Source organism: Columba livia, chromosome 5, assembly GCF_036013475.1.
Source record: "Columba livia isolate bColLiv1 breed racing homer chromosome 5, bColLiv1.pat.W.v2, whole genome shotgun sequence".
NCBI lineage: Eukaryota > Metazoa > Chordata > Aves > Columbiformes > Columbidae > Columba > Columba livia.
This window is the reverse complement of record NC_088606.1, coordinates 37,951,068-37,977,014: the sequence shown is the minus strand read 5'-3', so window position 1 is coordinate 37,977,014 and position 25,947 is coordinate 37,951,068. Positions and strand designations below refer to the sequence as shown.

Genomic DNA, 25,947 nt, shown 5'->3' with positions numbered 1-25,947 from the left:
GTATCAGTGTTCAAGTAAAGTAGCAACCATGGCTACAAGATAACACAAAATAGAAACGAAGCTCACCATGCAGCTTATGGTGTATTTTTACAAAGAGAGGGGAAAAGATGCCTTGGTGGCTAGTATTTATCTGTCTAGCATTGCTTTCATGTTTGGTTACCTGGAAGTTGCTGCTGCTGAAGTCTGGCAAACATAGCTATGTATTTACTCTCATGGTTCACAATGTACAAGTACACCTTAGAGGATAAAGTAAGCTGGGAGGGAGTTAAGAAGTTTGCCTCTTTTTGTAATTTATTTGCTGAAGGAGGCTGTCCTCTGAGCAGGCTAACTATTGCCACAGAGAGCACAGGCATTTCCAGGGATTCAGCAGCACTCCTGTGCAAGGGACCACGTTCTGGAGGAGGATGGTTAGGAGAAAATTATTCCCAAAAGGATACTTGCCAGGACCAAATCTATCATGCTGCACCTTTGTTGCAATACTGGGCCTGTTTATAAACTTGATTACTAAAATGGCTTATGTGAAAGAAGCCGATTGTTGATCTAGCTATTGTTGGCTTTGTACATACGATTGGACATGTTTGCTTATCGCTAGCAGGACACTGTCTATAAACCAGACAGTTAAAATGCTGCTGTTCTCTAAGACTTCACTGTATACGTACAGACTGTATTTATGTTTGTACACATGATTCATGAAAAAATATATCCTATTTGCTTGTGCAGGTTTTAGCTGTGCTCTCCTGTGGAATGAGGTAACGTTCTCTTGCTTACAGCATGCTGGTGCCTGTCTTGTCCTGCTGTTAATGAATTATTTGTGTTACCAACTATGAGCCCCAGCAATGACCTGGGATTGCACCATATTTCATTAAGATAGCATATAAATGGGAACAAGAGAGAGTGCTGGCTCCAAAGAGGTTATGAGCTACTTTTCCTCTAGCTCTGATAGGATGCATGCAGACAGCAACTGGCTTATTAACTCCATCTGGTGACCCTAACCCCTTCCAAGATGAGATCTCTCACTAATGCAAGCTTTCCTTTGGTCATAATGTCTAGTCAAAGACAACTTTGCGCCCTCTGTGGAGTTTTATACTGACTACTTTTTTTTTTTTTTTCCCAATCCCTTTTGGGTCTCTTCCAGTAAGATGAGCAAGATTTTTGAGGTGTTAAAGGGGAAGCATGGTAAAATGATTTATATAAACACTACTGAACTCATACTTCAAAGACCAAATGAAAGTTTCACATAAGATGAAATATATAAAGCTGGGACTGCTGATCTTATTTGTTTGATGAATCTGTTTACCTCTTGTATGCATTCATCTAACTTGGGAGAAGGCAGATATATGGAGTGGGAACTGAATGGTCTCAGACCTATCCATTCATCACTTGCACGATGCATCGCTTGCATGACTTTGCTGGAGCGTCCAGATACTTCCCTGTTATATAGGAATAGAAATCTTTGTTTTCTCTTGATCTGCAGGGTAATTGGCTTAATTTATAGGTTTATGGCCATTTGCATTCTCTAGCTTGCGTGAGTGAACTTGAAGAAAAGGGGCACAGGAGAACAGAGATCCACATCTGTTGAATGATACCTTTCATCTCTTGTGAGAGTCATGCCCATATCTAAGATGGGCCCAGCTGTATAGAGTTCTGCTCTTGTTCTCCTGCCCTGTGGATCAGTTTGGAAAGAGTGTGGTGACTTCTTTAGGTCTCTGGTTCTCTGAGAAGCATTTTTGGGTGACTATTGAACATGATTTATGTGTGTAGTGTCCTATTATTAAGAGCACAAGCTCTTATTTTTGGTACTAATCAAAATGGAGGTGTACTTGGAGTGTGCTTCTTCACTCCTTAGAAATGAGTTACAAGGTGGTGGGCTGTTGTCAGCTAGGGCTGAATAAGGCTTCATTTTCCTACAGTAGTTATCTGGGCATCTACAGCGTTCTTAAGAGGGCCAAACCAGGGGGATAGTTTAATCTTGGAGCAAGTGTCTTTGATATTAGAGGATGTTGTGAGCTAGATGAGATATTTACAGTGCTTGCTGCTTTCTCCTACATTAGCCTGGCTATAGTTCAGGTTGGATGTCTGCTCCACATGCAGGAGAATTTTTTGGCAGGGTTCTGGCAGACAATGCCATTTGCATGCCATGGTACAAATATACAACCATTTCTCTTTTCACTAAAATAAATAGCAGCCAAGATGTTGTTGCAGTAGCTAATGGATTTTTATATAAATAAATACAAATGGGTGGAAAGAAGGGGAAGGAATATTCCTGGTGAAACGTGCTTCATAGGGCGAATTCTCCTCCTTGATCTTACTGAAGTATTTCCCTATCTTCCTTCTTCCCCTTCAATCCCTGATCTCACTGTGTACATTTCAGATGTAGAGATACCATAAGATGCATGACCATGAAGAAACCATTTGGCTGAATCACTAGAGTAATTTCAGGTCTGTTTCTAGATGTACGTAATACACAGTGGAGTCGCACAACTAGCACAGAATTTTGGTTTAGCACAAGTGTAAAACTATTACTGTGCCCAGCAGAAGGGAAATATTTGGGTCCAACACCAGTCTCGTACATGCTATGATGTTGGGGTGCTGCACTGGCATGTTTGTGCCTCTCCCTGTGCAAGGGTGTGTGTGGCTCTTGGGAGAAGCAAGCACAGAGGCTGTCCTTTTGAAGGGACAAACACCCATGTTTTAATCTGAAATGGTTTTCACACAAAACAGTATATTCATAGCACTAAATGCTGATGATTTGTTGCCAGGTACTGCTGCTAGCTGTCATCTCCATCCTTCAGCAAGGGATGGCTATTAAATGGTATTGCAGAGCTGCATGTCCAGTGCTGCTCATTAAATTGAGACAGTGGGAATACTTGGGGGATGGGGGGGCGAAGAGAGAGAGAGAAAAAAAATCCCCTGTAGCCCCCAGACAAACCAGAGCAGAGCACCTTATATCAGAATTGTTAAGATAGTCCCAAAGCTTTTTAACTTTTTCCCAGCCATCATGGCATGCTACACATATTAATCATTCTGTTGTATCTTCATATGGGGGGAGTGGCAAAAGTATCTTTAAAGCAGTTTTTCAGCATCCAATAGCTAAATGCCAAAAATCAGAAATGATTACTCATTTCCAAAACTGCTGGTGGTTAGTATCTTTGGTCATTTTAAACAGTGCTAAAAATCACTCAGCATAGAAGCCCCCGAGTCATGGGTTATAAACAAGTTTCTATCTGAACTTCCCCGACTGCTGTTTTAATATCAGTTTTGTGCTTTGTAGGAGATAATAATTCCAACCCAATTTTGCATTGGGCTAGGTTATACAGCTAACCCTTCTTGCAACAGTTCCCTTCACAAGGAAATGTTTCTTGCTCTACTTTTTTTTTTTTTTAATTTTATTTTTATTCTTCAGACCAGCAGAAAAGGAGTTTTTCGGGGAGGGTGTATTTGAATCTCTGTGGCACAACAGCATTTTATCATTGCTATATTCCGATGCCTTGCTTTCTGTTTTATCCCTTAATCTGGTGACATCACCGCAATGCAATTCTTCAGTAATTGTGCTGGAACAGCAGAGAGAGAGTGTACGATTATGGCAAAAATGCACCCATATCCTTTTTCTTGTAGGAAAAGATAATGCATAGAAATGAAACATTGTGTGAAACTGGCACTGTGTTTGAAGAGTTTTATCCAAGACAGGACAAAGCACTGTAGGAAAAAAGACAAGTCACTAGCTTCAGGAATCTCTATTTCCCAGTATTTTTCTAAGCTAAGCTGGTTAGGCACCCTGCCAGCTGGGCATGGCCCCTGGAACCTCTCCAGGAAAAAAACATTGAGCTCACATTGTGAAAGGGTTTCCCCCATCTGTGCTGGAGAAGACATTCCCTTCTGGGAAGCTTAGACATAAATATTGATTTTTTTGCAATAGCAAACTAATGTTAATGGCATGTAGCCAATTTCTGTCATGGGCACCATGAAGTATTTTGAACACGTGCCACCAAAGCCAGCATGAAGCATAGATTTCTTAGGTGTAAATAGCCCCTAGCACACTGTTTTCTGATGCTGCTGCTGTTGCCTCACAGGATGGGCACAACTGTTTCTGGCAAGTGAGTGGGAATAAGACAGTGAGAATTTCCATGTCTTTGTGACATGTAAGTGCTGGACTGGATTTTGACCTTGCATAACACTTGCATGGAGAGAAGATCTGATGAGTGTTACTTTGTCTTTTTAAATTTTCTGTAGGGATCCATATTTGTGGGTGGGTAGCTTTAACTCCTGACTATGAGATGCTGTTGATGCCAATAGGCACCTCAGGGTGAGGCCTATGTCCATGGACTTCCAGCAGCAAATGACCAGTGCTGGAAAGGAGAGCTAGAAGACCCATCTCTATTGGGGGTTCTCATTATCTGAGTGAGGAGCCCATCTGTTTTAGCTGCAGTGGAGTGGGAAGGTCTTCCGTTTAGATTGCTGACACTAATGTTTTTAAAGACTTCAGGGTAAAAGAGAATTTGAAGAAGAATTTGGAAGATCAGAATTTTGAATTTAAATATAGCATCATGCTGATGAAATTTTAGTTTTGATGTGGTCCAAAGTAAATCTGTAGTAAGTCCACAGAAGAGCGGGGAACATGAACTTCTCATGTCCTTGGCTGATGTCCTAGCTGTGGGACTATCCTTCATCAGTATCTCTGTGGATGTTCAAACTTGCTTCCACCTCCTGTTTGAACCCAAGTTTTTTTTTTCTCTGCTTTTCTTTTGGGCAATAATTTTCTTTCCTTTAAAGTCCTTTTCTTTTTTTTTTTTTTTTTTTTTTTTAACTGAAGACGTCAGCTTTTGTCTAACAAATGTAAGCCTGCCAGCTTGCAGATTAATTTGACATAGTCTGCTTTATCTCCCTTGGGTCTCTGCACAACAGGTTGAGAACAATACATTATTGTGCTCTGCATTAATGGGATGTAACAAAAGGAACTATTTTTTCCATTGCCTGTGGTGTTCTTGGTCCTTCTGTGACATCATAAAGGGACTTCTTATCCCTTTGTGACAGCTGTAATTACAATGACTTTGTTGTTACCTCAGTCTCCTCCAAGTAGTTGTCTATGTAGGAACTTGACAGAAGTCAGAAGTTGTTTTAACTAGTTTCTTAGACGTTCTTGGTATAAAGAGAGTCAAAGTCCCTGCCTTGTGTATCTAGGAGGCTGTTGTCCTTGGTGAAAGCATAAATTATTTGGGTTGCAATGCAAATATGAGTACGTTGTTGTCCACAAAGGTTTGACTTTTAAGGCTAGAACTCCCCAGGAGCTGAAAAATCACAACTGAAACTTCTAAAAAACTTCCTCCATATCCTTCTTCTCTGTTTGTCAAATGGAATGGTAGTTTTTAATTTCGTTATAGTGTTTTTGGCAAAGGAAGCCATTGTGATATTCCATTTCAGAAGAGGAGCTGTGTTGGATCAGCCTTGCTCCCTTCCACTTCATCAAATCTTGTGACGGTCCTGTAGATCACTACTTTTTGGTGGGCAGTATGGAGTGTTGTTGGATTGTTAAATTTTGAGCCAGGATGTTGAGCTCATCTCTGCTACCAATTTAGTGTGTCTTCATAGCACAAAGTGTATGCTGGTATTTTCTTCCCCTATTCCTAAAATGAAGAATGCCTTCCTGCTTTGCACAAATGTTGTGAGGCTTAACAATTTACTGTTTGTAAAGCATTTTGAAATCCTAGGAAGAACTGCAAAGCAGAGAAGCAGAGTGTTGTTGAATGAGCTAATCTGACACCACAGCGAAACAAAACAAACAAAATACCCACTGAAAACCCCACAACAACACACATCACAAAAATCCCTTGGAATATACCTTTAAATTTATAGAAGAAAGTGTACCTTGATAGTCGCCTTCTCTGCCATGCATAGAAACAATCTCCAAGTCCCATGGTTTCCAGAGTAGTAATTCCTGAGCTACTTTCCCCTCTAGTATTACATTGGAGAGGTTTGCTTCTCTGAGTATAGCCAAAGAGCCAGATGATGATGAACCTGCTTGCTTGCTCTCTCTCATGATCTCTCTCCTCTTGCTTTGTTTCTTTTTTGTTTTTAACCCTTTCATCTTTACAGAAATTTCTAGCACCAAGTCAAGCTCTGTTCCTAATTCCTTCCACTGGGTAGTCATCCTCGCGAGTTTTACTCCTGACTCCTGTTCTATCTCAGCACAGTATGCCTTCAGCTGGTAGCACTTAAGGGAATGTTCCTGACAAAATAAAGTTGAAAGTGGGCTCCATGCAGCTGATAAAAATTTTCAAGTTCATATCTTTGACAATAGGGTTTAGTCTGATGCATCCCATCCCTTCAGGATGATCAAGCCTGGCACTTTAGATGATTCTCCCTTCCCCTACCACTGACTGAATATGGTTTGGAGAAAAGGCAGACTGATCTCGGCAGGTAAGCAAGCCTTATGATGGGAATTGAGTGTGTTTGTCTGGATCACCTGGCAGGTCTGAGTAGCTGTTGGAGGATAACAGAAAGAAACACTATTCAGGAAGAAGAGCAGATGTTCCAGTCCACCAAGCCATGGAGCTCTGTCCCTTGTTAGCAGGATGAGCAGACAGACTTTATTTTGTCATAGGTATTTATTTTCTTCCTCAAAGGCTCTGATGGCTGTATGTATGAGTTGGATCCTGCTGAGCAATCCTTTATTCCTGAATTACCTATGAATAGAGACAGCATAGTGGAGGGTGTGTTTTGAACTATGTCATAGCTTGAAAGACAGTAGTGTTTTGGATGTTCTCATTAGAAACCTGAGAAGAGATCCCAAGAAATCTGCCTTATGTTGTCAGTCATGGATTGTTGGTGTGCCTGAGCTAGCCAAAAGTATGTATTTGTTTGGCCAGGCAGGAACACTCCAAGAGAGCAAACCGATGAGGAAGAATCAGTGTTATATTAGCATTTTGATACTATGGGAGAGAAATTCAGGAACCTGAGCAAGGATCTAGATGAGCCCTTGATAGGAAAAGTCTTGACTGCCAGTTAATTTGGTGGCATGGATATCTCAATCTCTTCTGCTGGAACGGTTTACATGTGCATACATCACTTTAAAGGAGAAGCTATAGCTGGTGATTAAGGTGTTCATCTTGTATATGAAAGGCTGAAGTTTGAATCCCTGCTACTGATCTGCCAAAGCAGAGAGAGAAACTGTGCTTTTCAGCACTCCAGGGACATGCTACAGCTGTTGAGCAATCAGCTGGTCCATGGAGGGCTTGGGATTCATGTTACCTGCAGCCCAGTTCTCTGAAAAAGATTGTTGCTTGGCCCTAGGCAAGATTGATATGTAGAATGGAGTGCGTTTTCAAAGGATGCACTAAATGTCTGTTTTCCCTCTGTAATGCTGGACATCAGGACAGGGCTAGTCTCTTCTTTGGTGAGAAAGACTGGTAGAGGTCCACAGAAGACAGCAAGGATGCTTACCAACAAGAAGGAGGTGTTAATGTTTCTTGGTCTGAGCAGGGCCTAGCCACAGCATTACTCCACATCTGAGAAATCATTTAACAGCCCTATTTGTTATTACAGTTCAAAGTTACATCTTTCCTGCAAGATGAAGGGCAGAGAGCCCTGAGGCTGTATTGCTGACCCTAGAAGGCACATTGGGGCTTAGCTAGTTCCCAAGTCAAAACATCTGCACTGTACTTCAGATATCTCTTGGTGAACTGGGGTGTAGGGTATTTATCTCCCTGTTTTTTTTTCCAAGTCACTTGAATCTTCTTTGATGGGAAGCCGACTTCCTGACACAGTCTGAAGATGGGGCTGAGGGTTCACAATACATGTAGATGTGCAGGGTCTGAAATATGCTCAACCGAGAATAGACATTAGCAGAGGAAAACATTTCAGATCATTCAATACTCTGTCCTGCACAGGCACACTAAGGCTTTCTTGGTATCTGGCTTTTAGTCACACAAAGGTTTTCCTGCGATTTCTTATTGCCAGGAAACTTCTAAACACTTAGCCAAAGGATCTCCTCTTTTTAAGCTATGTTAATCCTACTTGAATCCTTTTGTGTCATTCTTCAGAAGTCTTCTCCCGTAATTCATGTCAGCCCTTCAAATGTTTGCAGATTTGTCATCTGTAGTCATTGCTTTGCCAAGCTATTAACTCTTCTAAATTAAGAGTCTTATAAGTCAGTCTCACTGTTTCCCTGATAATTTTGCCATTGTTCTTTTTGAATAACTCTCAGTTTGTCATTGTGAATGTATCTAAGGCCAAAGCATTGGCACTTGGCTATGTTTATAACAAATCCAAGTTTCTCGGACACACTCCCTGAGTAAATACATTTCAGTGTAATCCTGCAAATGGACACTTTTTTTTCTTTTTTTTCTCGTTCCATATACTTGAGGTTGAGACCATATATGAAAGTTTTCAAAACCGAGGAGTTACAGCATGTGAAGTGGTGTGCAATAGCATGGATAGTCCTTCTGTGGGGCTGCTTATGAGACCACTGTCTGGGGCAGGCTCTTGGCACTGGCATGTGCTACACCCATCTCCAGCAACTCCCCCTCGGTGACTTCTGTTTGATGCCCCCACTCCCACCCCAGACCTTCAACTGATTTCTTCAGCCACAGTCAGGACTGAAGTTAAGGGAAGCAGGTGTAGGTTGGAAAAATGGCATATTGCTTCTCATCTGGCAGAAAACAATCTACCATGTTGTGTACACAGACACCCAAGCTGGGCCATTAGTGTCATGACTGGTGTGACAAACCCTTGGGCTGGTGGATTAACTTCTGTTGGCTTCTGTGTGAAGTTCCAAATGGAAGAGACAGGTATGTTCATTCTGCCAGGACAGAAAATAGTTACCTAATTGAGTTAGTTAGTTGCCCTGTCTCTTCATTGGTAAGGCAGGTTTTTGCTCAAGCTCTGAGACATAGGTTGGATGAGTGTTTAGTGTTCCTAACAGAGTCAACTGTATTTAACACAGAGCATGCTGGATCAGCTACTTTCTGAATAGCAGGCTACAAATGTGTATCACTTGAGGCAAAAGCTGCACAGTGGTAAACTTCCTCCCAGGTATGGCTGCAGGAAGGAAACCCTGCTCAGGACAACACCTCCCATCAGTGCAACAGGGTAGAAAGTGGAACTGTCGAGGGCTAAGATTGTGGGGTGACAATAAAACCCTGGCAGATGTATTGTTAACCCCCTCTCCCCTCCCCACTTCCCCCTTTTTGCCCCTTCCTCTCCCCCCTTCCCACAGGTGATCAGGAGGGAAAGAAGGACAGAGAGAAGAGAGTTGGAAAAATTAGCAATGTTTTACTAATGCTACTAATAAGAATAGAGAAAATAATACAAAATATACAAAACCAATCTTGAAAGTCTCAGCAACTGCAGAGCCGGCATCCGAAGTCCTTGATTAGACTCTACAGCCAATCGGAGCTGGATTCAGTCTCTCACTAGGCCTCAGTTCGCAGGGACGACTAGCAAGGTCCTCTCCTAATGTCGGCCATAAGGAAAAAGGGAAAAAGGGACGAGATCCTCGTGATCTCCCACTTTTATATGAAGTATTCACGTGAATGGAATGTTATACCCAGTTGGTCAGTTTCTTGGTCACTTGTTTCTCGTCGCCCCTCTAGCGAGATGTCCATCCGTGCTTATCAATAAGTTTGCATTCCATTGCTAGGTTTACCAAAATATGTGTCTGGTTCTCCAGGAAAATGCAGTTAATATGAAGGCTTTAGCTGACAGGCAAAATTCACTGAAAGAGAAACTTGTATTTAACAAAACCAGGACAGGAGCAGTGATGGAGAAAGCAGAAGGTTATGAGATTTCAAGTAATATTTAGATGGGACTATATCTGCCCTTTTGTAGAATAAGGCTGTAAAATGTAGACACTGAAAGTATCCCATTCTCACACCTAAATCTTGTTTATGATTTTTCAAATAAAATACTCAGAATACTCAGAAGTGCTGAAATTCATGCTGTTTCCTTCCTGCATCATGATTAATATTTCCTTCTGTCCTGCTGTTCTTCCAGTAAAATCACATTGCATCACAACATTGAAGCATAAGTAGACTTCCAACTCTCCTGCAGCAGCAGCAGTTTTTAATCCACATACAGAATTTTAGAAGCTGCTGAAATGAGCTCTTTATGCTTCATAATTGTGAAGATTTTAGCATTGGCTCAGGCATCAGGCAATGCAGAAACATATTATAATGTTTGAAAAGCCATGGCAACCTCCAAAGAAATTCCTCCTGTAGAGACAGCTAAGGAATGTATTTAGCCCAATCTGAGAGGAAAAGATCCTTTGCAGGGCAGAACCTGGCTGAAATAGAAGAGCTCCTGAGACAGAGTTGGCTGTCATGGTTCTGCAGAGGCTTGGCCTGTTGTTCCTTTCAATGGTGTAGTTGAGCTTCTTGCCATGTGTCTTTTTTATTAGCATTTGCAGGGTTGCATGAGGAAATACATTTAGCAGTAGGGCTGCATGAGGAAATACATTTAGCAGTATAAGCTGCAAATTTCAGGATGTTATTTCCCAGGAAATTCTTGGTCTATTAGAGTGTATTAACATGAAGGTTGGAGAACTGTCCTCGGCAGAAACTTCTTTCATTCAAAACACAGCAGAGTGGAGTCACTTGCTTGCCAAGAGATGGCTTGTCTTTTTTTTTCTTTCTATAATGTGACTGTCCTCCTCAGATGTCTATTCTCTAGCCAGTACTTCTGTTCTGGTCCAAGTCTGAAGTATCCCAGTCTTTGTGTCCAAGTCTGAAGTGGGGTCCTTGAGCAGGGTCCTTGTATAACCCTGTATCTCTTCTTTATCAGGACTACATCAAGCTCTCTTGCTGCACGGCAGCTGCAGATTTCTCAGTGCTTAGATGCTGTCCTGGAAGAAACCCTGTAGTTCCTCCAGCTTTGATCAATTCTGCCAGTTGGGTTGCTTGCAAATATGCCAATAACCACACTCTGAGAACTGTTTTTCCTGAGACCTGCAAGCGATAGCCTGTTGCAACTGGAGGCTTAGTCTGTTGATAAACAGAGACCTGCTTACTGCAGTATTCTGTTTCTTTAACGCTGTCTGGCATGTTAAGCGGAAGTTAGTATACTCAACTCAAGTAGGGACTTTTGCCTAACTGGGTTTGGAGTGACATGATGGGCTATTGTACCCTGGCCAACAGCAAGAGGACCTGGCACAGGACGTGATCCTCCAGCCAGGAAGAGAAGTGTTCTGCATGTGCTCGAGTGAGGACCCAGCCCAGGGTCTTTTCCCAGGTACGAAGTAGCACAGACAGGTCTGTGTCATCAACCCCCATTCTCAATATCCTGTTAAGCTGCTTTTTCAGTTGCTGTTCTAACCACATGCATTTAAATTCTTTCCTGCATAATCTGTATTTACAGTATATTAGGAAAATAGCATTTTAGGCTTCGTTAATATACAAGCCCTGGACCTCCAGAGAGCTGAGTGTAAGGAAGACACAGGTCACACTGAAATGAGCTTGAATCTCATCCAGTTGCTAAAGAGAACACACTGATATCAGCCATGCTGTATAATTTGATGTCATTCTACACGATAGCGAGGTTTTTATTATTAGAGCTCCAGACCAGAAGGGACGACCAGCAGAAGGACTGAGACATATTGGCAGAACTGTGTGCATGCCTGGGGCTGTGGGACGTGAATGAATGTTGCTGCAATGTGACTGAAGTGCCTTGGCAAAGATCTGTGGGAAGCCCCCTGTACTGTATGTCTGTTGTTGAGGTAATGCTTCCTTCACCAATGCAAACGTTACTCAAAGAATAAAGTCTGTGATCTGTTTTGGGCAGATAAGTGGGGCCAAGATTCTGGATCTTTGTTTAGAGAAATGTATTGTGGAAAACTGAAACTTTTCTGAAGCTGCTGAGTGTTTTGCACTTGACTATATAGGGCTGGGATTTCACTCACTGGTTTCCTGAAGTGATATTCTCTAGCTTTGTCTTTTGTGCTCTCATATTTCATATCTGGATCAACACATCTCAGGAAATAATGCTGAGATATTACTTTGATGCTCCCTGGCTGGTCTCCTGCATCATTCTGGGGTTGCTTTAAATACTGGGTTTTGTGTTGAGCTTTAACATAGCAGAGAATTTTCCTGGTGTTTGAGATATGATAGATCACTGCATTTACTAGTACACATGCTCCTCTGTATGTTTTTGTGAGGCTGTTTGAGTTGACCACAGGAGCCAAGCACTACTGAGCCCAGGGCAAAGTCGCTGTGAAAAGACTTTTACAGTGTGTCCAATAAAAGCAGAGGTGTGAAGAGATGCTCCTTGGCAGTCTGGCTCTTTCCATGGAGTGCACTAGCTAGCAGCTGGAGCCCTGGGTGTCTTCCACTTGGATTTGTTGAGCCAAGGGTCTCCTCTGCAGTGAACCAGCCCCCCCATCCTACAGAGAAGAAACAATATCTCTACAAAGGAGAGGTTGATGTTACTGTGTATGATTTGGCTCTCAAAGAGGAAAGCCTAGGTGGTAGGGCAGTCTGTTATTGGACGTGTGTTGCTTGGAGTGCTACACGGTCTGAAGACTAGCAGAGGGTGAGGTAATTTAGCCATTTATTTCTGTCTCTTAACATGGCCTTTGCTCACCAGCAATGTCAGGATATCATCTGTAGCTCTGGTTCCCTTTTACTGTTACTTTCTTGCTCCTAGAAACAAAGCTTTGGTGGGGAAAAGGAAGTAACTCTACTGAACGATATGCAGATAGTGATTTGAAAGGAGAGAAATGGAATATTGCTTAGTGTGTTGGCTGCTCAGAGAAAATAATATCTGAGATAGCCACAGAGGTGGTCTTGTCTCCAGCCTCTAGGGAGCTGGTTAGTTAAGCTGCTCAGCACAGTTATGCAGGAAAGATTTTGGTGATACACCATGGAAAATAATGGTCTGAATTAGGGAGGTGAAGAGAAAGTTAGCCATAGAAACTTCAATGTTATAGTATTATATTAATTGATGGCAGAAGTTAGTAGTTACATGGGTGGGCCTCTCCTGTCTGGAAAGCCATGTTTCCAGTGGGAGTTCCCAGGAACTCCTGCTCTGAATAGTCCCAGGATGGCATAATCTGCTAGTGTCATACCATCTGCTTCTCCATCCTAGACCTACCAGAAGCATATCAACGTGTATCACTTCAACTTGTGAAGTGAGTGAGTACCACCCACACTGTGATGCAGCAGCAGGTGTGGTAGCTTGTGCAGCAAGGTGCAGAGGTTGTCACTCCTTGCTTGTTAGACCATCTCACCTATTGGCAGTGTCCCAGACTGCAGCTGACCATGGTCTCCTCCAGACAGAGAGCTTGTCACAAAAAGACTGTGGCGACCCAGACAGAGGGCCTGCCCCAAACCATGGCTGTTCAGGTCTCAGGCTGCAGGGAGTGCCAGAGCCTGCTGCTGCCCGGGGAGGATGGCCAGCACCCCACCTGTGTGAGGTGTAGCAGGTGGAAGATCTGCTCAGTGTGGATGGTGGTGAAAACTTAACGAGGAAGTCGAGAGACTGAGGACCATCAGGCAGTGTGAGAAGGAGATTGACTCGTGGAGTAACTCCCTGGTGTGCCACTCAGAGAGGCTTCAGGGGGATACCCCCCAAAAGGTGATGGACCCCCCACCCTGTCTGGCAGAGCAGGGAGACCTGGGACAGCCCCTGCCCTGTCGCTGTGGGGCAGAGGCAGGGGACCAAAAAGATGAGGAGGGTTGGAAGCAAATTCCAGTTCGGCATCATGGGCAACCCCCTCCCTACCTGCTTTGCGTCCCCAGGTGCTCCTCCGTAATAGGTTTGAGGCCCTGGATCTTGAAGGAGAGGTAGGTGATGATGTGGTACAAGGCCTGCCTACAAGGTCACATAGGAAGAGGAGTTTGACTCCACACCTCAAGACCGCCTCCAATAAGAAAGAAAGAAGGGTAACTGTAGTAGGCAATTCCCTTCTGAGAGGGACAGAGGGCCCAATATGTAGAGTTGACCCTCATAATAGGGATGTAGTCTACCTGGAGCCCAGATCAGGGATATCAGCAGGGCACTCCCCAGCCTGGTGCACTCAGTGGACTACTACCCACTGCTGATCTTCCAGACAGGTGGGGAGGAAGCTGCTTACCGTAGTCTGAGGGGAATGAAGAAAGATTTCAAGGCCTTGGGATGGTTGGTGAAAGAGTCTGGGGTGGAAGTTATTTTCTCTTCCCTCCTTCCATTTTTGGGTGATGACATGGGATGGAATAGAAGAATTCAGTCCATAAATTATTTGCTACAAGACTGGTGCTACAGGCAGGGCTTTGAATTCTTTGATAAGGGCTGGTTTTATAAGACAGCAGTCCAGACAGTGATACGTGGGAAAGGTTTATCTCACAGGGGCAAAAGGATGCTGGGGCAGGAGTTAGCAGGGCTCATTTGGAGAGCTTTAAACTAGACTCGAAGGGGGATGGGGCTGTAGCTGGGCTTGCACCAGTGGGGCAGCACTCTAGAATTGATAAAGACTGGGAGGCCTCCCATCCCCCTAGGGTGAAATCAGTGTGCTCAGCTCGCTCCCTGAAACGCCTGTACACCAATGCACACAGCATGGGAATAAGCAGAAGGAGTTAAAAACCTGTGTTTGATCAGGAGATTATGATCTGGTGACAGTTACAGAGACATGGTGGGACAGCTCATGTGACTGGAATGTGGTCATGGATGGCTATGTCCTTCTCAGGAAAGACCGGCCAGCCGGGCGAGGTGGTGGAGTTGCTCTTTACATGAGAGAGCAACTACAATGTATTGAGTATTGTCCAGGCACAGATGAGGAGCGAGTTGAGAGTCTCTGGGTGAGAATTAAGTGGCAGGGTGGCAGGGGTGATACTGTTATAGGTGTCTATTACAGGCCACCAGATCAGGGTAAGGAAGTTGACGAGGCCTTCTACAGGCAGCTGAGAGCAGCCTCACAATTACAGGCCCTGGTTGTGGTGGGGGATTTTAACTACCCTGATGTTTGATGGAAGGACTACTCAGCCAGCCAGCCACAGTCTATGAGGTTCCTCCAGTGGATTGATGATAACTTCCTGATCCAAATGGTGGATGAGGCAACTAGGAGAGGAACGCAGCTGGATCTCATTTTCACTAACAAGGAGGGTCTGGTTGAAGCAGTAAAGGTTGCCCTGGCTGCAGCGGCCGTGAGATGGTGGAGTTCAGGATCTCATGTGGCAGGAACAGAATACCAAGCAGAATCACAACCCTGGACTTCAGTAGGGCCAATTTTGGCCTTTTCAAGCAATTGCTAGGGGAAATCCCGTGGGAAAGGGTACTTGAAGGTGAAGGGGCCCAAGATAGTTGGTTAGCATTCAAGGACTGCTTCTTCTAAGCTCAAGATCAGAGCATCCGGACATGTAGGAAGTCAAAGAAGGGAGCCAGGAGACCTGCTTGGTTAAACAGAGAACTGCTGGGCAAGCTCAAGTGAAAGAGGAGGGTTTACAGATCATGGAAGGAGGGGCTGGCCACTTGGGAAGAATATAAGGCTGTTGTCAGAGGGTGTAAGGAGGCAACTAGGAAAGCTAAGGCCTCCTTAGAATTAAAGCTTGCGAGAGGGGTCAGGGACAACAGAAAGAGCTTCTTCAAATACATGGCAGATAAAACTAACACCAGAGGCAATATAGACCCACTGATGAATGAGGTGGATGCCCTGGTGGCAGAAGATACAGAGAAGGCAGAGTTACTGAATGCCGCCTTTGTGTCTGTCTACTCTGCCGGAGGCTGTCCTTCCTGAGGAGCCCTGTTCTGCTGAGGCCCCAGAGGAAGTCAGGACAATGGAGGAGTTTGCCTTGGTTGATGAGGACTGGATTAGGGACTAATTAAGCAATCTGGACATCCATAAATCCATGGGTCCAGATGGGATGTGCCTGCAGGTGCTGAGGGAGCTGCCTGAGGTCATTGCTAGGCCACTCTCCATCATCTTTGATAAGTCATGGGAAATAGGAGAGGTGCATGAGGACTGGAGGAAGGCAAATGTCACTCCAGTCTTCAAAAAGGGCAAGAAGGAGGACCTGGGTAACTATAGACCGGTCAGCCTCACCTCCATCACTGGAAAGGTGATGGAACAACTTATCCTTCGCACTGTCTCAAGGCATATCAAGGATAAGAGGGTCATTAGGAGCAGTCAATATGGGTTCACCAAAGGAAAGTCATGCTTAACCTCATAGCCTTTTATGAGGACATAACCAGGTGGCTAGATGATGGCAAAGCAGTGGATGTGGTCTACCTTGATTTCAGTAAAGCATTTGGCACAGTGTCCCACAGCATCCTCACAGCTAAACTGAGGGGGGGTGGTCTGGATAATCAGGTAGTGAGGTGGACTGTGAACTGGCTGAAGGAAAGAAGCCAGAGAGTTGTGGTCAATGGGACAGAGTCTAGTTGGAGGCCTTTATCTGGTGGAGTCCCTCAAGGGTCAGTACTGGGACTAGTACTATTCAATATATTCATCAATGACTTGGATGAGGGACTAGAGTGCACTGTCAGCAAGTTTGCTGATGACACCAAGCTGGGAGAAGTGGCAGACACACCAGAAGGCTGTGCTGCCATCCAGTGAGACCTGGACAAGCTGGAGAGTTGGGCGGGGAAAAATTTAATGAAATGTAACAAGGGCAAGTGTAGAGTCCTGCATCTGGGCAGGAACAACCTCAGGTTCCAGTATAAGTTGAGGAATGACCTTTTAGAGAGCAGCGTAGGGGAAAGGCACCTGGGGGTCCTGGTGGACAGCAGGATGACCATGAGCCAGCACTGTGCCCTTGTGGCCAAGAAGGCCAATGGCATCCTGGGGTGTATTACAAGGGGGGTGGTTAGTAGGTCGAGAGAGGTTCTCCTTCCCCTCTACTCTGCCCTGGTGAGACCACATCTGGTATATTGTGTCCAGTTCTGGGCCCCTTCGTTCAGAAAGGACAGGGAACTGCTGGAGAGAGTCCAGCGCAGAGCCACGAAGATTATGGAGTGGAGCAACCCCCTCATGAGGAAAGGCTGAGGGAGCTGGGTCTCTTTAATTTGGAGAAGAGGAGACTGAGGGCTGACCTCATTAATATTTATAAATATATGAAGGTGAGTGTCACGAGGATGGAGCCAGGCTCTTCTCGGTGACAACCAATGGTAGGACAAGGGGCAGTGGGTACAAACTGGAACACAGGAGGTTCCACTTAAATATGAGAAGAATCTTCTTCACAGTGAGGGTGACAGAACACTGGAACAGGCTGCCCAGGGAGGTTGTGGAGTCTCCTTCTCTGCAGTCATTCAAAACCCACTTGGACACATTGCTGTGTAACCTCATCTATGTGTTCCTGTTCCAGCAGGGGGATTGGACTAGATGATCTTTTGAGGTTCCTTCCAATCCCTAACATTCTGTGATTCTGTGAAACTTTTTAGTTTCTTTCCTTTCTGGAAAGTTAGAGCATGGTTCACTGTGCCTGTGAGATTTTTCACTTCTGCCTCTGTGGATAACTGAAATGAATAGCACAACAACTGACTCAGAGTATTTCCTGGAATTTAAACTGTCTCACCTGGTATTTTGATCTCTGAACCAAACCAACTAGAGAATCAGAGAAGGCTTAAATAAAAACTGGTGAAGTTCAAATTCTACTTTGTCAGGGACCTGCATGAAGAGCTCTTAACTGGTACACTACAAACTGTAAATGCAAAGAGATTCCTCTCTGAGTTAGAATGTTGACTCCTGGGCTATCTGCTGCTTTTCTGAAGCTGCTGCAGCCTGGATAGCTTTCCTTCCTGCCTCTCTTCACTTTTGAGCTGTTCTCTGTCTCTGTTGAAGATGGAAATGAGACAGAATGCTCCAAGTTCCTTTGTGTGGGGTTTACGGCAGGATTTTGCAGTCAGTATGTGATGCAGACATGAATCACAGTTCCTTTAAGATACTGCTGTGTTTAATTCCCTGGCTCTTCCATCCAACTCAGAACAGGCTGCATATTTTTGTTTTTAATTTAAGGAATAGCCAATTTACTCCAGAGATGAGTATTTGCTGAATGTTGCTGCTGTTGTAATGCTCAGAATTGCAAACCCCTTGGAAAATGAGGCCAGCTCGTGCATGTGTGTATAAACTTGGTTTCAAATCTGGCTTGAATTCTCTCTTCCAGCTCAGCAAGTGATTGACATGTTCATTTTAGCATAGTTTCCTCCTGAGACAAGCCGTGGGCTGTGCCAAAGTGCTGTGAGGCATTCACTGTGTGCACTGGAGGCAGATTCTGCAGCACCCTGGAGACAGGGTGAGATGAGGACAGTAGCAGCCATGATTCAGAGCTGCTTTGCATTTTGGTCTTGCTAATGGATAATACAGAAAATTTTTATTTGCAGTGAACCAAGAAGCAAATCAGACCCCACTTCAATAATGGTCTTGTGTTATTGAAGTTATTTGAAATAAAGTATTAAAGCAATACAGCCTTTCTTCAGTTCAAATTCAGGTATGGCTGAGGTTGATGCAGTTCAGTCCATAACAGCTCATTAAAGGGATTCACAGTGAAAAATACACCATTTAAATACAGAAATGTCCATGTGATGGTTGTAACACCCGCTATCAGCCAGAGAAATACTTTTTGCTCATCTCTCCTTTATATTTGGTGGGGTATCCTCATCATTTGCGTTTCCAGAGCTGTCCTGCAGCCTGGCTCTTGGGCTCTTTCAGATGGGCAGGAGGGGTCTTGGGGGCTGTGACTGTGCTGGGAACAAGGGAGGTGCAGGCAGATGAAGGATGGGGAAGACTTGTGTTCTGACAGTGCTGTGCAAATATGAGGTGAACAGGTCTCCAGGCATTATTTTAACATGGTAGTCAAGGAGAAGTTCGGTTTTCCCTGCTTGTTTGCTTATTTGTTGTTTGGATCCATCATAAACTTTAACATGGAAAACAAAAAGCTATAGCTGAAAGTGGCTTTCCGTTTAACTTCCTTGTTTGATATACAAAGCCTGATGCAAACCAGCCTCTGCAGATAGCTCTGACTTTGATAACTAGCAAGAGCATTTCTAATTTAAAAAGTCTCCCTTCTCTTCCTATTAGTTACTCTTACAAGCAAAGCAGCTGGCATGACCTGGGCATGTTGTTGTTCTATTGTTGCTGTGAGACAACAACCCAGCCTGAGGGAAGACGACAACCTACTTACCATATCCTCTGGGAGCTGTTACAGTGGGACTCCATAGAAACAAGTGTTTCTCTGAAGCTTACTTGAGACTGTCTGAGGAGTTAACTCATGAGATCTGGGAGATCAAGGAACTGAACTGAGGGCCATGTGTCCATGAGAGACAGCAGATGTGGCTGGTGTCACATGGGCTCTTCTATGCAGCCTTCATCTCTGTATCTTCTTCCCCAGTCAGAGCAGGGATATACCTGCTGCAGAGGACAGGGCAACAGAGATCTGTGGAGAAGGGCAGAAAAAGGCAAGGGCACATCTTGTCCCTAAATACCAGGCCTGGTGTTCAACAGAGGGCTCACTGCTAATGTGCTGGCAGAGGTTGAGACCTACCTGACCTAGCTCCAGTCCAATGCTCTGATGTATCCTAAAAACAAGAGTTTGCATAATTAAAGTGAAGAGGTTATACAAGGTCTGAGGAGAGCAGTCAGCAGGGGTCCAGTTAGAGTCAGGTGGTTTCCTCCCTTCCTGCAGTAATACATCATTCGTGATACCAAAACTTACAAAGAACAAGCAGCATTACAGCATTTTCTGGAGGGAAAGGGAACTGCTGTGCTGCCAGAGGCAAGCATTTTGGGGGATGTGGTTTAAGGTATCAAGATTGGCCGTATATTAAGTCAGGCTTAGGACTGCACTTTTCATGTCAAAGTTACTGTGTTTTTCCACAGCAGCAGTGGTCTCACAGAAAGCATTTCCAGGTGATTTACAGAGCTACTGCAGTCATCAAAAATACATAAGCAAGTGATGTGAGGAAAGTAGATGGAGTATGCCAGACCTTTGGTTACCTGACAGCAGAGGGATTCTCACTCATACTGTGTCAGTTCAGTGACACCAGATACCAGGGAAGGTGCAGCTTATTCTGGCTCCACCAGAAGCAGCTACCAGATGCAAAAGAGAATTTGAGCTGAATGAACCTGTCATGTCATTGTATGGGGAGAAGTGAACAACACTCACTTTTCTTGCAGTGTTTGATTAAAATAAGAATTCAGTTGCTCTGAGTTACTAGAGATGCACCTTCACTGAGCAGTAGCTGTGGGTGAACTGTAAATATAACAAGCACAGGCAGTTTCAACTCATTGCCTGAAAACATAATTTCTGTAGCAGCACAGCTCTGCAGCTCTGCAGCTAACCTAATAAATACTGGTGCTGGGCTAATTATCTTCAATGCAGCACAGCCTTAGCACAGCTGTGCAGCTTCCCACCCCAGAATTAGCTTAGCTGGGACTTGTCTTCACTGTCCTTCATGGTGTGGTGGAAACAGTGAGCAGTGCTTGATGGAGGTGTGTTACTTGCCTGCGCTGGACTGCAGCATTCTCAGCTCTAAAAGTACCAGGGAAGTGCTGGACTCCAGAGCAATGAAATCACTTAATACTTCCTCTGAAAATTTGTCTTTGACTTGGGTGAAGTTGCGGTCACCTTGGACATAATTTTTGAGCAGAAAGCCTTTGTCTCTTCTGGAAATGATGCTTGATAGTATATGGTGCCTCTAAGCCAAATGTTGACTAGTATGCTTGGAGCTTCTTTTTTCTATAAGGCAGTTACCAGTGTCATAGAGATAACTACTAAATGGTGCTCTTTTGACCTAGATCTCTGTCTCCAAGATCTCATTGCCTAAAACCAACTTAATAAGAAGTAGGTGTTAGGAGATGATATAAAATGATGTGCAGAAAATATTTGGGGATTTTTTTAACTCAAGATTTTGAAGATCAGATAAATGAATTGGTAAAACTGGCTCAGTGTCAGCCATAATATTTGACCTGATGGATAAATAATCACACTTCCTGTAGCAGCTGGATTTATGCAGGTTCAGGTCCATTTATGTCAAGGAATACAGGGAAATGCCTTATGTGGAAAGGACTAGATAAGCATTTTTTGGAGACCTAATCCCAGTCAGCTGCATAAACACAGTACCCACTTCTGTTGGTCTGTAAGGAGTCTCAATTTGTTTGTGTCAAGATAATGTCAAACTCACTCTTGTCCTTAAGGGAAGTTGCTCTGAGGACAGGTGATGGGGGATATATCCTAGACCAAGATAGTGTGTTTCTTTTCCACTAATGCTGCCAAATGTGGCTTTTCTTTTACTGTAGTACTGGATAAATGAATACACCTCCACCTTGGGGATTGGTGTCTTCCACTCTGGCATCGAGATCTACGGCAGAGGTATGAAGTATTTCCTTTTCACTACCTGCAGAACATGGAGACAACTGTATGGCTAGTCTGATACAAAAAAAACATCCTAAACTTCTAGCTTTTGGCCAGGAATGCTTTGAGGAGTGAAAAACTCAGCCAGTTCTCTTTTTTGAGTCCATTGTGGAGTTCACTGGGAATTTGTGCCGTTCCATCATGAACCATGTAGCCCTTCTTACTTTCAGTATGTAATTGCAGCCTCTGCATCTTGTGCAGCTATATAGCAGGATGGCAGATAGAAGGGACCAAGTAATGCTGAAAAGCCATTCTGCAGTGAAACAGGAGGTGAGAGAAGGGGAGGAATAGGGGTGGGGGAAGAGAGAGACAGATACCTGCGTAAAATGTTTGTGCTTATTCCATGTCAGGATAAGTCAGATTTGTAGTAATTATTTATGTATGTCTGTTGTCTAGAAATGATGGCATCTGGATTTCCAGATCTTGGAAACTGTTCTTTTGAAATAGCAAAGTTACAAGAAAAGGAAAATGTCTTGTAAGACTTTTGAAATGGTCTGGATGGGATTGAAGCTGATTAGAGCACCCATTGCAAAAGGAGCAGTCAAGAGATCTGGGAAAACAGCTGTAGTGCAGAGAAGTACACAATAGCATCACTTCCCTTGTCCTTCTTCAGCCGTAAATGAGAATGACTTGGGCTATCTCACTCATGGTATTTTTAGCCAGTGCAATGCAATAGATAAAGCCCTTGAGCTGCCATGTTCCATATCGAGCTCAGAAGGTTTCACAGACTGTGTGAGATGGCATGCATGACACTGTAAGTCCACAGGTTGTGTTTCACAGGCCATGCAAGGTGGTCTGCATGACATGGAGGGATTTCCTGGCTCAACCTGTGTGCCTGAGGCAGCAGAGTGCAATCAGCTTGGCTTTCTGCAAGTAATTCCTGGTTGCTGTCTGTAAATTGCTCTGGAAGAAGATTGATTTCACCCTACTCTAGAAGAGACTTTTCCCAGCTCAGTACCACCACTACCAGCTTCTCATAGTGTTTCTAGATGCCTCCACCACAGAACTTTCCATGAAGAGGAAGCCATCTGAATGACAGGCACAGAGGCAGACTCTGAGAGTTTTCCTGGCGCTGTGGGAGAGCAGTGCTGTTAGCAAGGACGGAGACTGTGAGAGTATCCTCGGGCTGATAGGAAACTGGGCAGAGCCTGGCTGAAACCGGTGTTGGCAACAGCCCAGCCCTGGTGCTGATGCTGAGCTGTGCTGACAGCTGCCATAGACTTTTTCCTGACATTGCATTCATTCAATTGCTCACAGTCTGCTTCTTTCCTTGTCAGAGTTTGCCTATGGAGGGCATCCCTACCCTTTCAGTGGGATTTTCGAGATCACACCTGGCAGTGCTGTAGAACTTGGCGAAACCTTTAAATTCAAGTAAGGGCCCTTTTCTATGTCTTACCCTCTCCTCCCTGGTAGCCACTGGTATAGAGGGAGCAGGGGAGCCCTCTCCTCTGGGTCCCCCTTTTCCCTCTGCTCATAAGCACCATCACTGCATCCTTTACATGATCCTGGTTCAAAGTCAGCCCTGCAGGGGTTTTGGAGGTAGATAAAAGAGCGTGTACAGCAAGCAGGGAACAGCGCTGAGCTGTGATTGACAGCATTTAAAAGGATGCTTACAAATTAATGCAGTTATCTTTTCCCATTTTCTTTGTTTTCTGTGCTCCCAGTTTCACCCGTCAGCAAGCATGGGATTAACTGTGTGTTACACAGAACCAGTGCATGGGGGAAAAAACAAAACCTAGTTGTCTTATGAATATCACCTATTTATGCATACTGCATAGAGTGCCAGAAGTCATCACCTCGTGTGCTTATTGCTACTCTGTCACAAGGGACAGGGCAGCTGCTAGAGGAGTCTGAGAGGATGCTGCATTAACATGTTGTTCAAGGTGCTCGGACTGTGGGGCTGTGGGTCAAGGAACTGCCCATAGCAAGTGGGGCTTGACCTTCCCAAACTGCCAGTTTATGTTGAGGGTTGTTGGAGACTTTTAGAAGCCTGAACACTATTGAGTGAATACTGGGAGAAGCAATAGGTTTCTGCATAAAGTTCCCAGTCTGATCCTTTCTGGTCCACCCCACACAACCCCCCTTCATCATGAGAAAATAATCTCTGTCCTACTGGAAGTTTCTACTGGGGGTTGATGGGCAGAGTGGGAGCAGATCCCCAAAGCTGAGACTTCCCTGGTGGTGAGCAGGAAGATCTTGGGGCAGTTAGCTGTGCTGTAACCTGCTTTGGGGATGAGCTGGAGATATTACTGCACCATTTTGTTAGTCTTGGATAGCCCCAAACATGCATGTCCATGTTTTAAGCCTGTTCTTTTTGCCAATGTCTGATCATTTCCTTTTCCCTGGATATGTATCACTCTCTTCGCTGTATCTTTCCATGTTTCTTGATGTGTGTTTTGCTTTTAATTAGAGAATCTATTGCCTTGGGCACTACAGACTTCACGGAAGAGGATGTGGATAAGATTATGGAAGAGCTGGGCAAGGAATATAAAGGCAACGCATACCACCTGATGCACAAGAACTGTAATCATTTCTCCGCTGCTCTGGCTGAGGTGAGCACAGCTATCTGTTGCTGTTTTTGTTTGTTTGTTTTAATTGTTGGTGGGTTTTTTGATGGTTTGTGTGAGTGGTAGTAGTTTCTTTTGTTGTTTGTTGTTTTGTTTTGTTGTTTTGTTTTGTTTTGTTTTGTTTTCTTATTTTTTTAAATGGTATTTTTCCTGTGGTAATGCTTACAGAAGGTGAACTGGGGTCAGCATAGCCTGCCAGGCCAGAACCCATAGCCAAATCTGTCTCTGCCATTACTATTCTTGGAAGCCTTTTGCTGTTGAAAGGGATGTGATCAGAAGGTGGAAATGCAGTAGGTTTATCACATGTTTGGTCTGAACTGCGTGGGAAATTAGGAGTGTCTGAATTTTGGTTCACTGAACAGGCACTGAGCAGGAGTTGGAAAGACAGACCTGGCTAGCATGCAAATGTGCATCATTTTAATAACAAGCACAAATAACCCTACATGATCTGCACAGGAATAAAAATGGCTTACTGGTGTTCTGCAAACAAAACTTTGCAGCAATCAGGAAGCGGGTGTCCTTTTTCTTTATTTAATGTGCACCACCCAAGACCCATTAAAAAGAAGCATTGATTTCCTCAGACATCTTTCTTCCCTTACTCATTTTCATGTTCATGAAACCACTGTGAATTATAGCAGTGCAGTTATTTCTCTTCAGAGAGAACTGAAGTCAGAGAAGCACAAATTTATCTCGAGTATCTGCTAATCTGGGATGTTTGATTTTTTCAGTTCCTGAAGATCTGAATATTTTGAGAGAAGCTGCCTTCCCCCTCACCCCATAGATGAGATGTTTAAAGTGTGTTTCCATTAAGGTGTCAGTATCCAGCACTTGTGTAAATCTGAATTCAGATCTTGACTCAGAGCCAGAAAAAGACATAAAAAGCACAAAATGGAAATCACCTTCCATAAAAACTGTTTCTATGTTTTCCATAGGTGTTTTATGGAAAACGTGAGGAGAGAAACTCATTCTTCACAGTAGAGTTCAACTGCTTTAACAGTGAAACTTTCATTTCTCTTTCTGGAGTTCTCATCCCCATTCATTACACATCTCTCACTTTTCTTCATTATGTGGGGCAAGAGTTCTATGCCAATAACCTCTTTAGCCTCAAATGTCCATTCGCTCCCCAAACAGGCCTATCAGGAATCCTGAATGAGGTGAGATTCTGTAGAAAAGATACTGTATGATTTTATAAAAAAAATCTCTGGTGAGTCTGTGAATCGTCAATTAATTTACGACGGACCTACTTAGGCTCTTAGGATAACCAGTTCTCTACTGGATTCATCCTTGCTAATTATAGGAAGAGAAAATGACTGAGTCCTTTCTGTAAATGTTATAAAATAAAAATAAACAGGAAGGAATTGTATTGGTGCAAACAGAATGAAGTTACAAGAAGAACAGTGATCAAATCAAAGTTAGCTGAACTACTGTTTTGAAGTCTAATAATAAAATTACTAGAGAAGAAAATGGGAACTTTAAAAATTATGAAGGAAACTCAGGAGAAAGCTGTGTGATTATCAGCAAAAGCTAAGAAAACCCCTTTACCTGCAGCAGTGAAATAAGGTCATTGCTTATTACATATTTTGACATGTAGAATTTCTGTCTTATGTCCAAGCCAGAAGCTCAAAGCCATTCTTCCTTGATCATGCTGCTGCATGTCCATGAATCCCTCACTGCCCCTTCCTGGTCCAACCTTTCAAACAAACAAGACAGATCTCAATAAAAACGTACTAGCGTGTTTTAAATTTTGTTTTCAATAAACCTTCGATGGACAGCTTTAAAGAAGTGGAATTTGGAGTTAAGTTTTCCTGCAAGAGCTTTCTTGGTGGATTCTGTGTGCTTGTTCATTGCCCCATAACATGTCCAGATAGTAAAACAAAAGCCTAAATGGCTAGTACTATCATTTCTGTTCCAAGGAGGAGAATTTGCTCAGGATTTAGGTCAGTTTAAATAAACCCTTCATAGGCACACAGGATCTTTTGTTGCTGTTGCTCTTCATATATGCCTATGTTTATCATGCCTCTCTAAAGTACTACAAATGCAAAACCAGAGGACGTGCACTTTGGCCCCAGGAGCAG

General features: G+C 43.8%; 1 protein-coding gene across 1 annotated transcript in view; it reads left to right on the top strand.

The window, feature by feature from the left end:
• LOC102084836 (deubiquitinase DESI2) overlaps positions 1–25,947 on the top strand; it is a 60,344-nt gene that overhangs the window by 19,131 nt on the left and 15,266 nt on the right. The window contains exons 2-4 of the mRNA XM_005502247.4: positions 21,191–21,263; positions 22,583–22,676; positions 23,716–23,857. Of these exons, the coding sequence (XP_005502304.1) occupies positions 21,191–21,263; positions 22,583–22,676; positions 23,716–23,857 (309 nt within the window). The remainder of the gene's footprint in view (positions 1–21,190; positions 21,264–22,582; positions 22,677–23,715; positions 23,858–25,947) is intronic.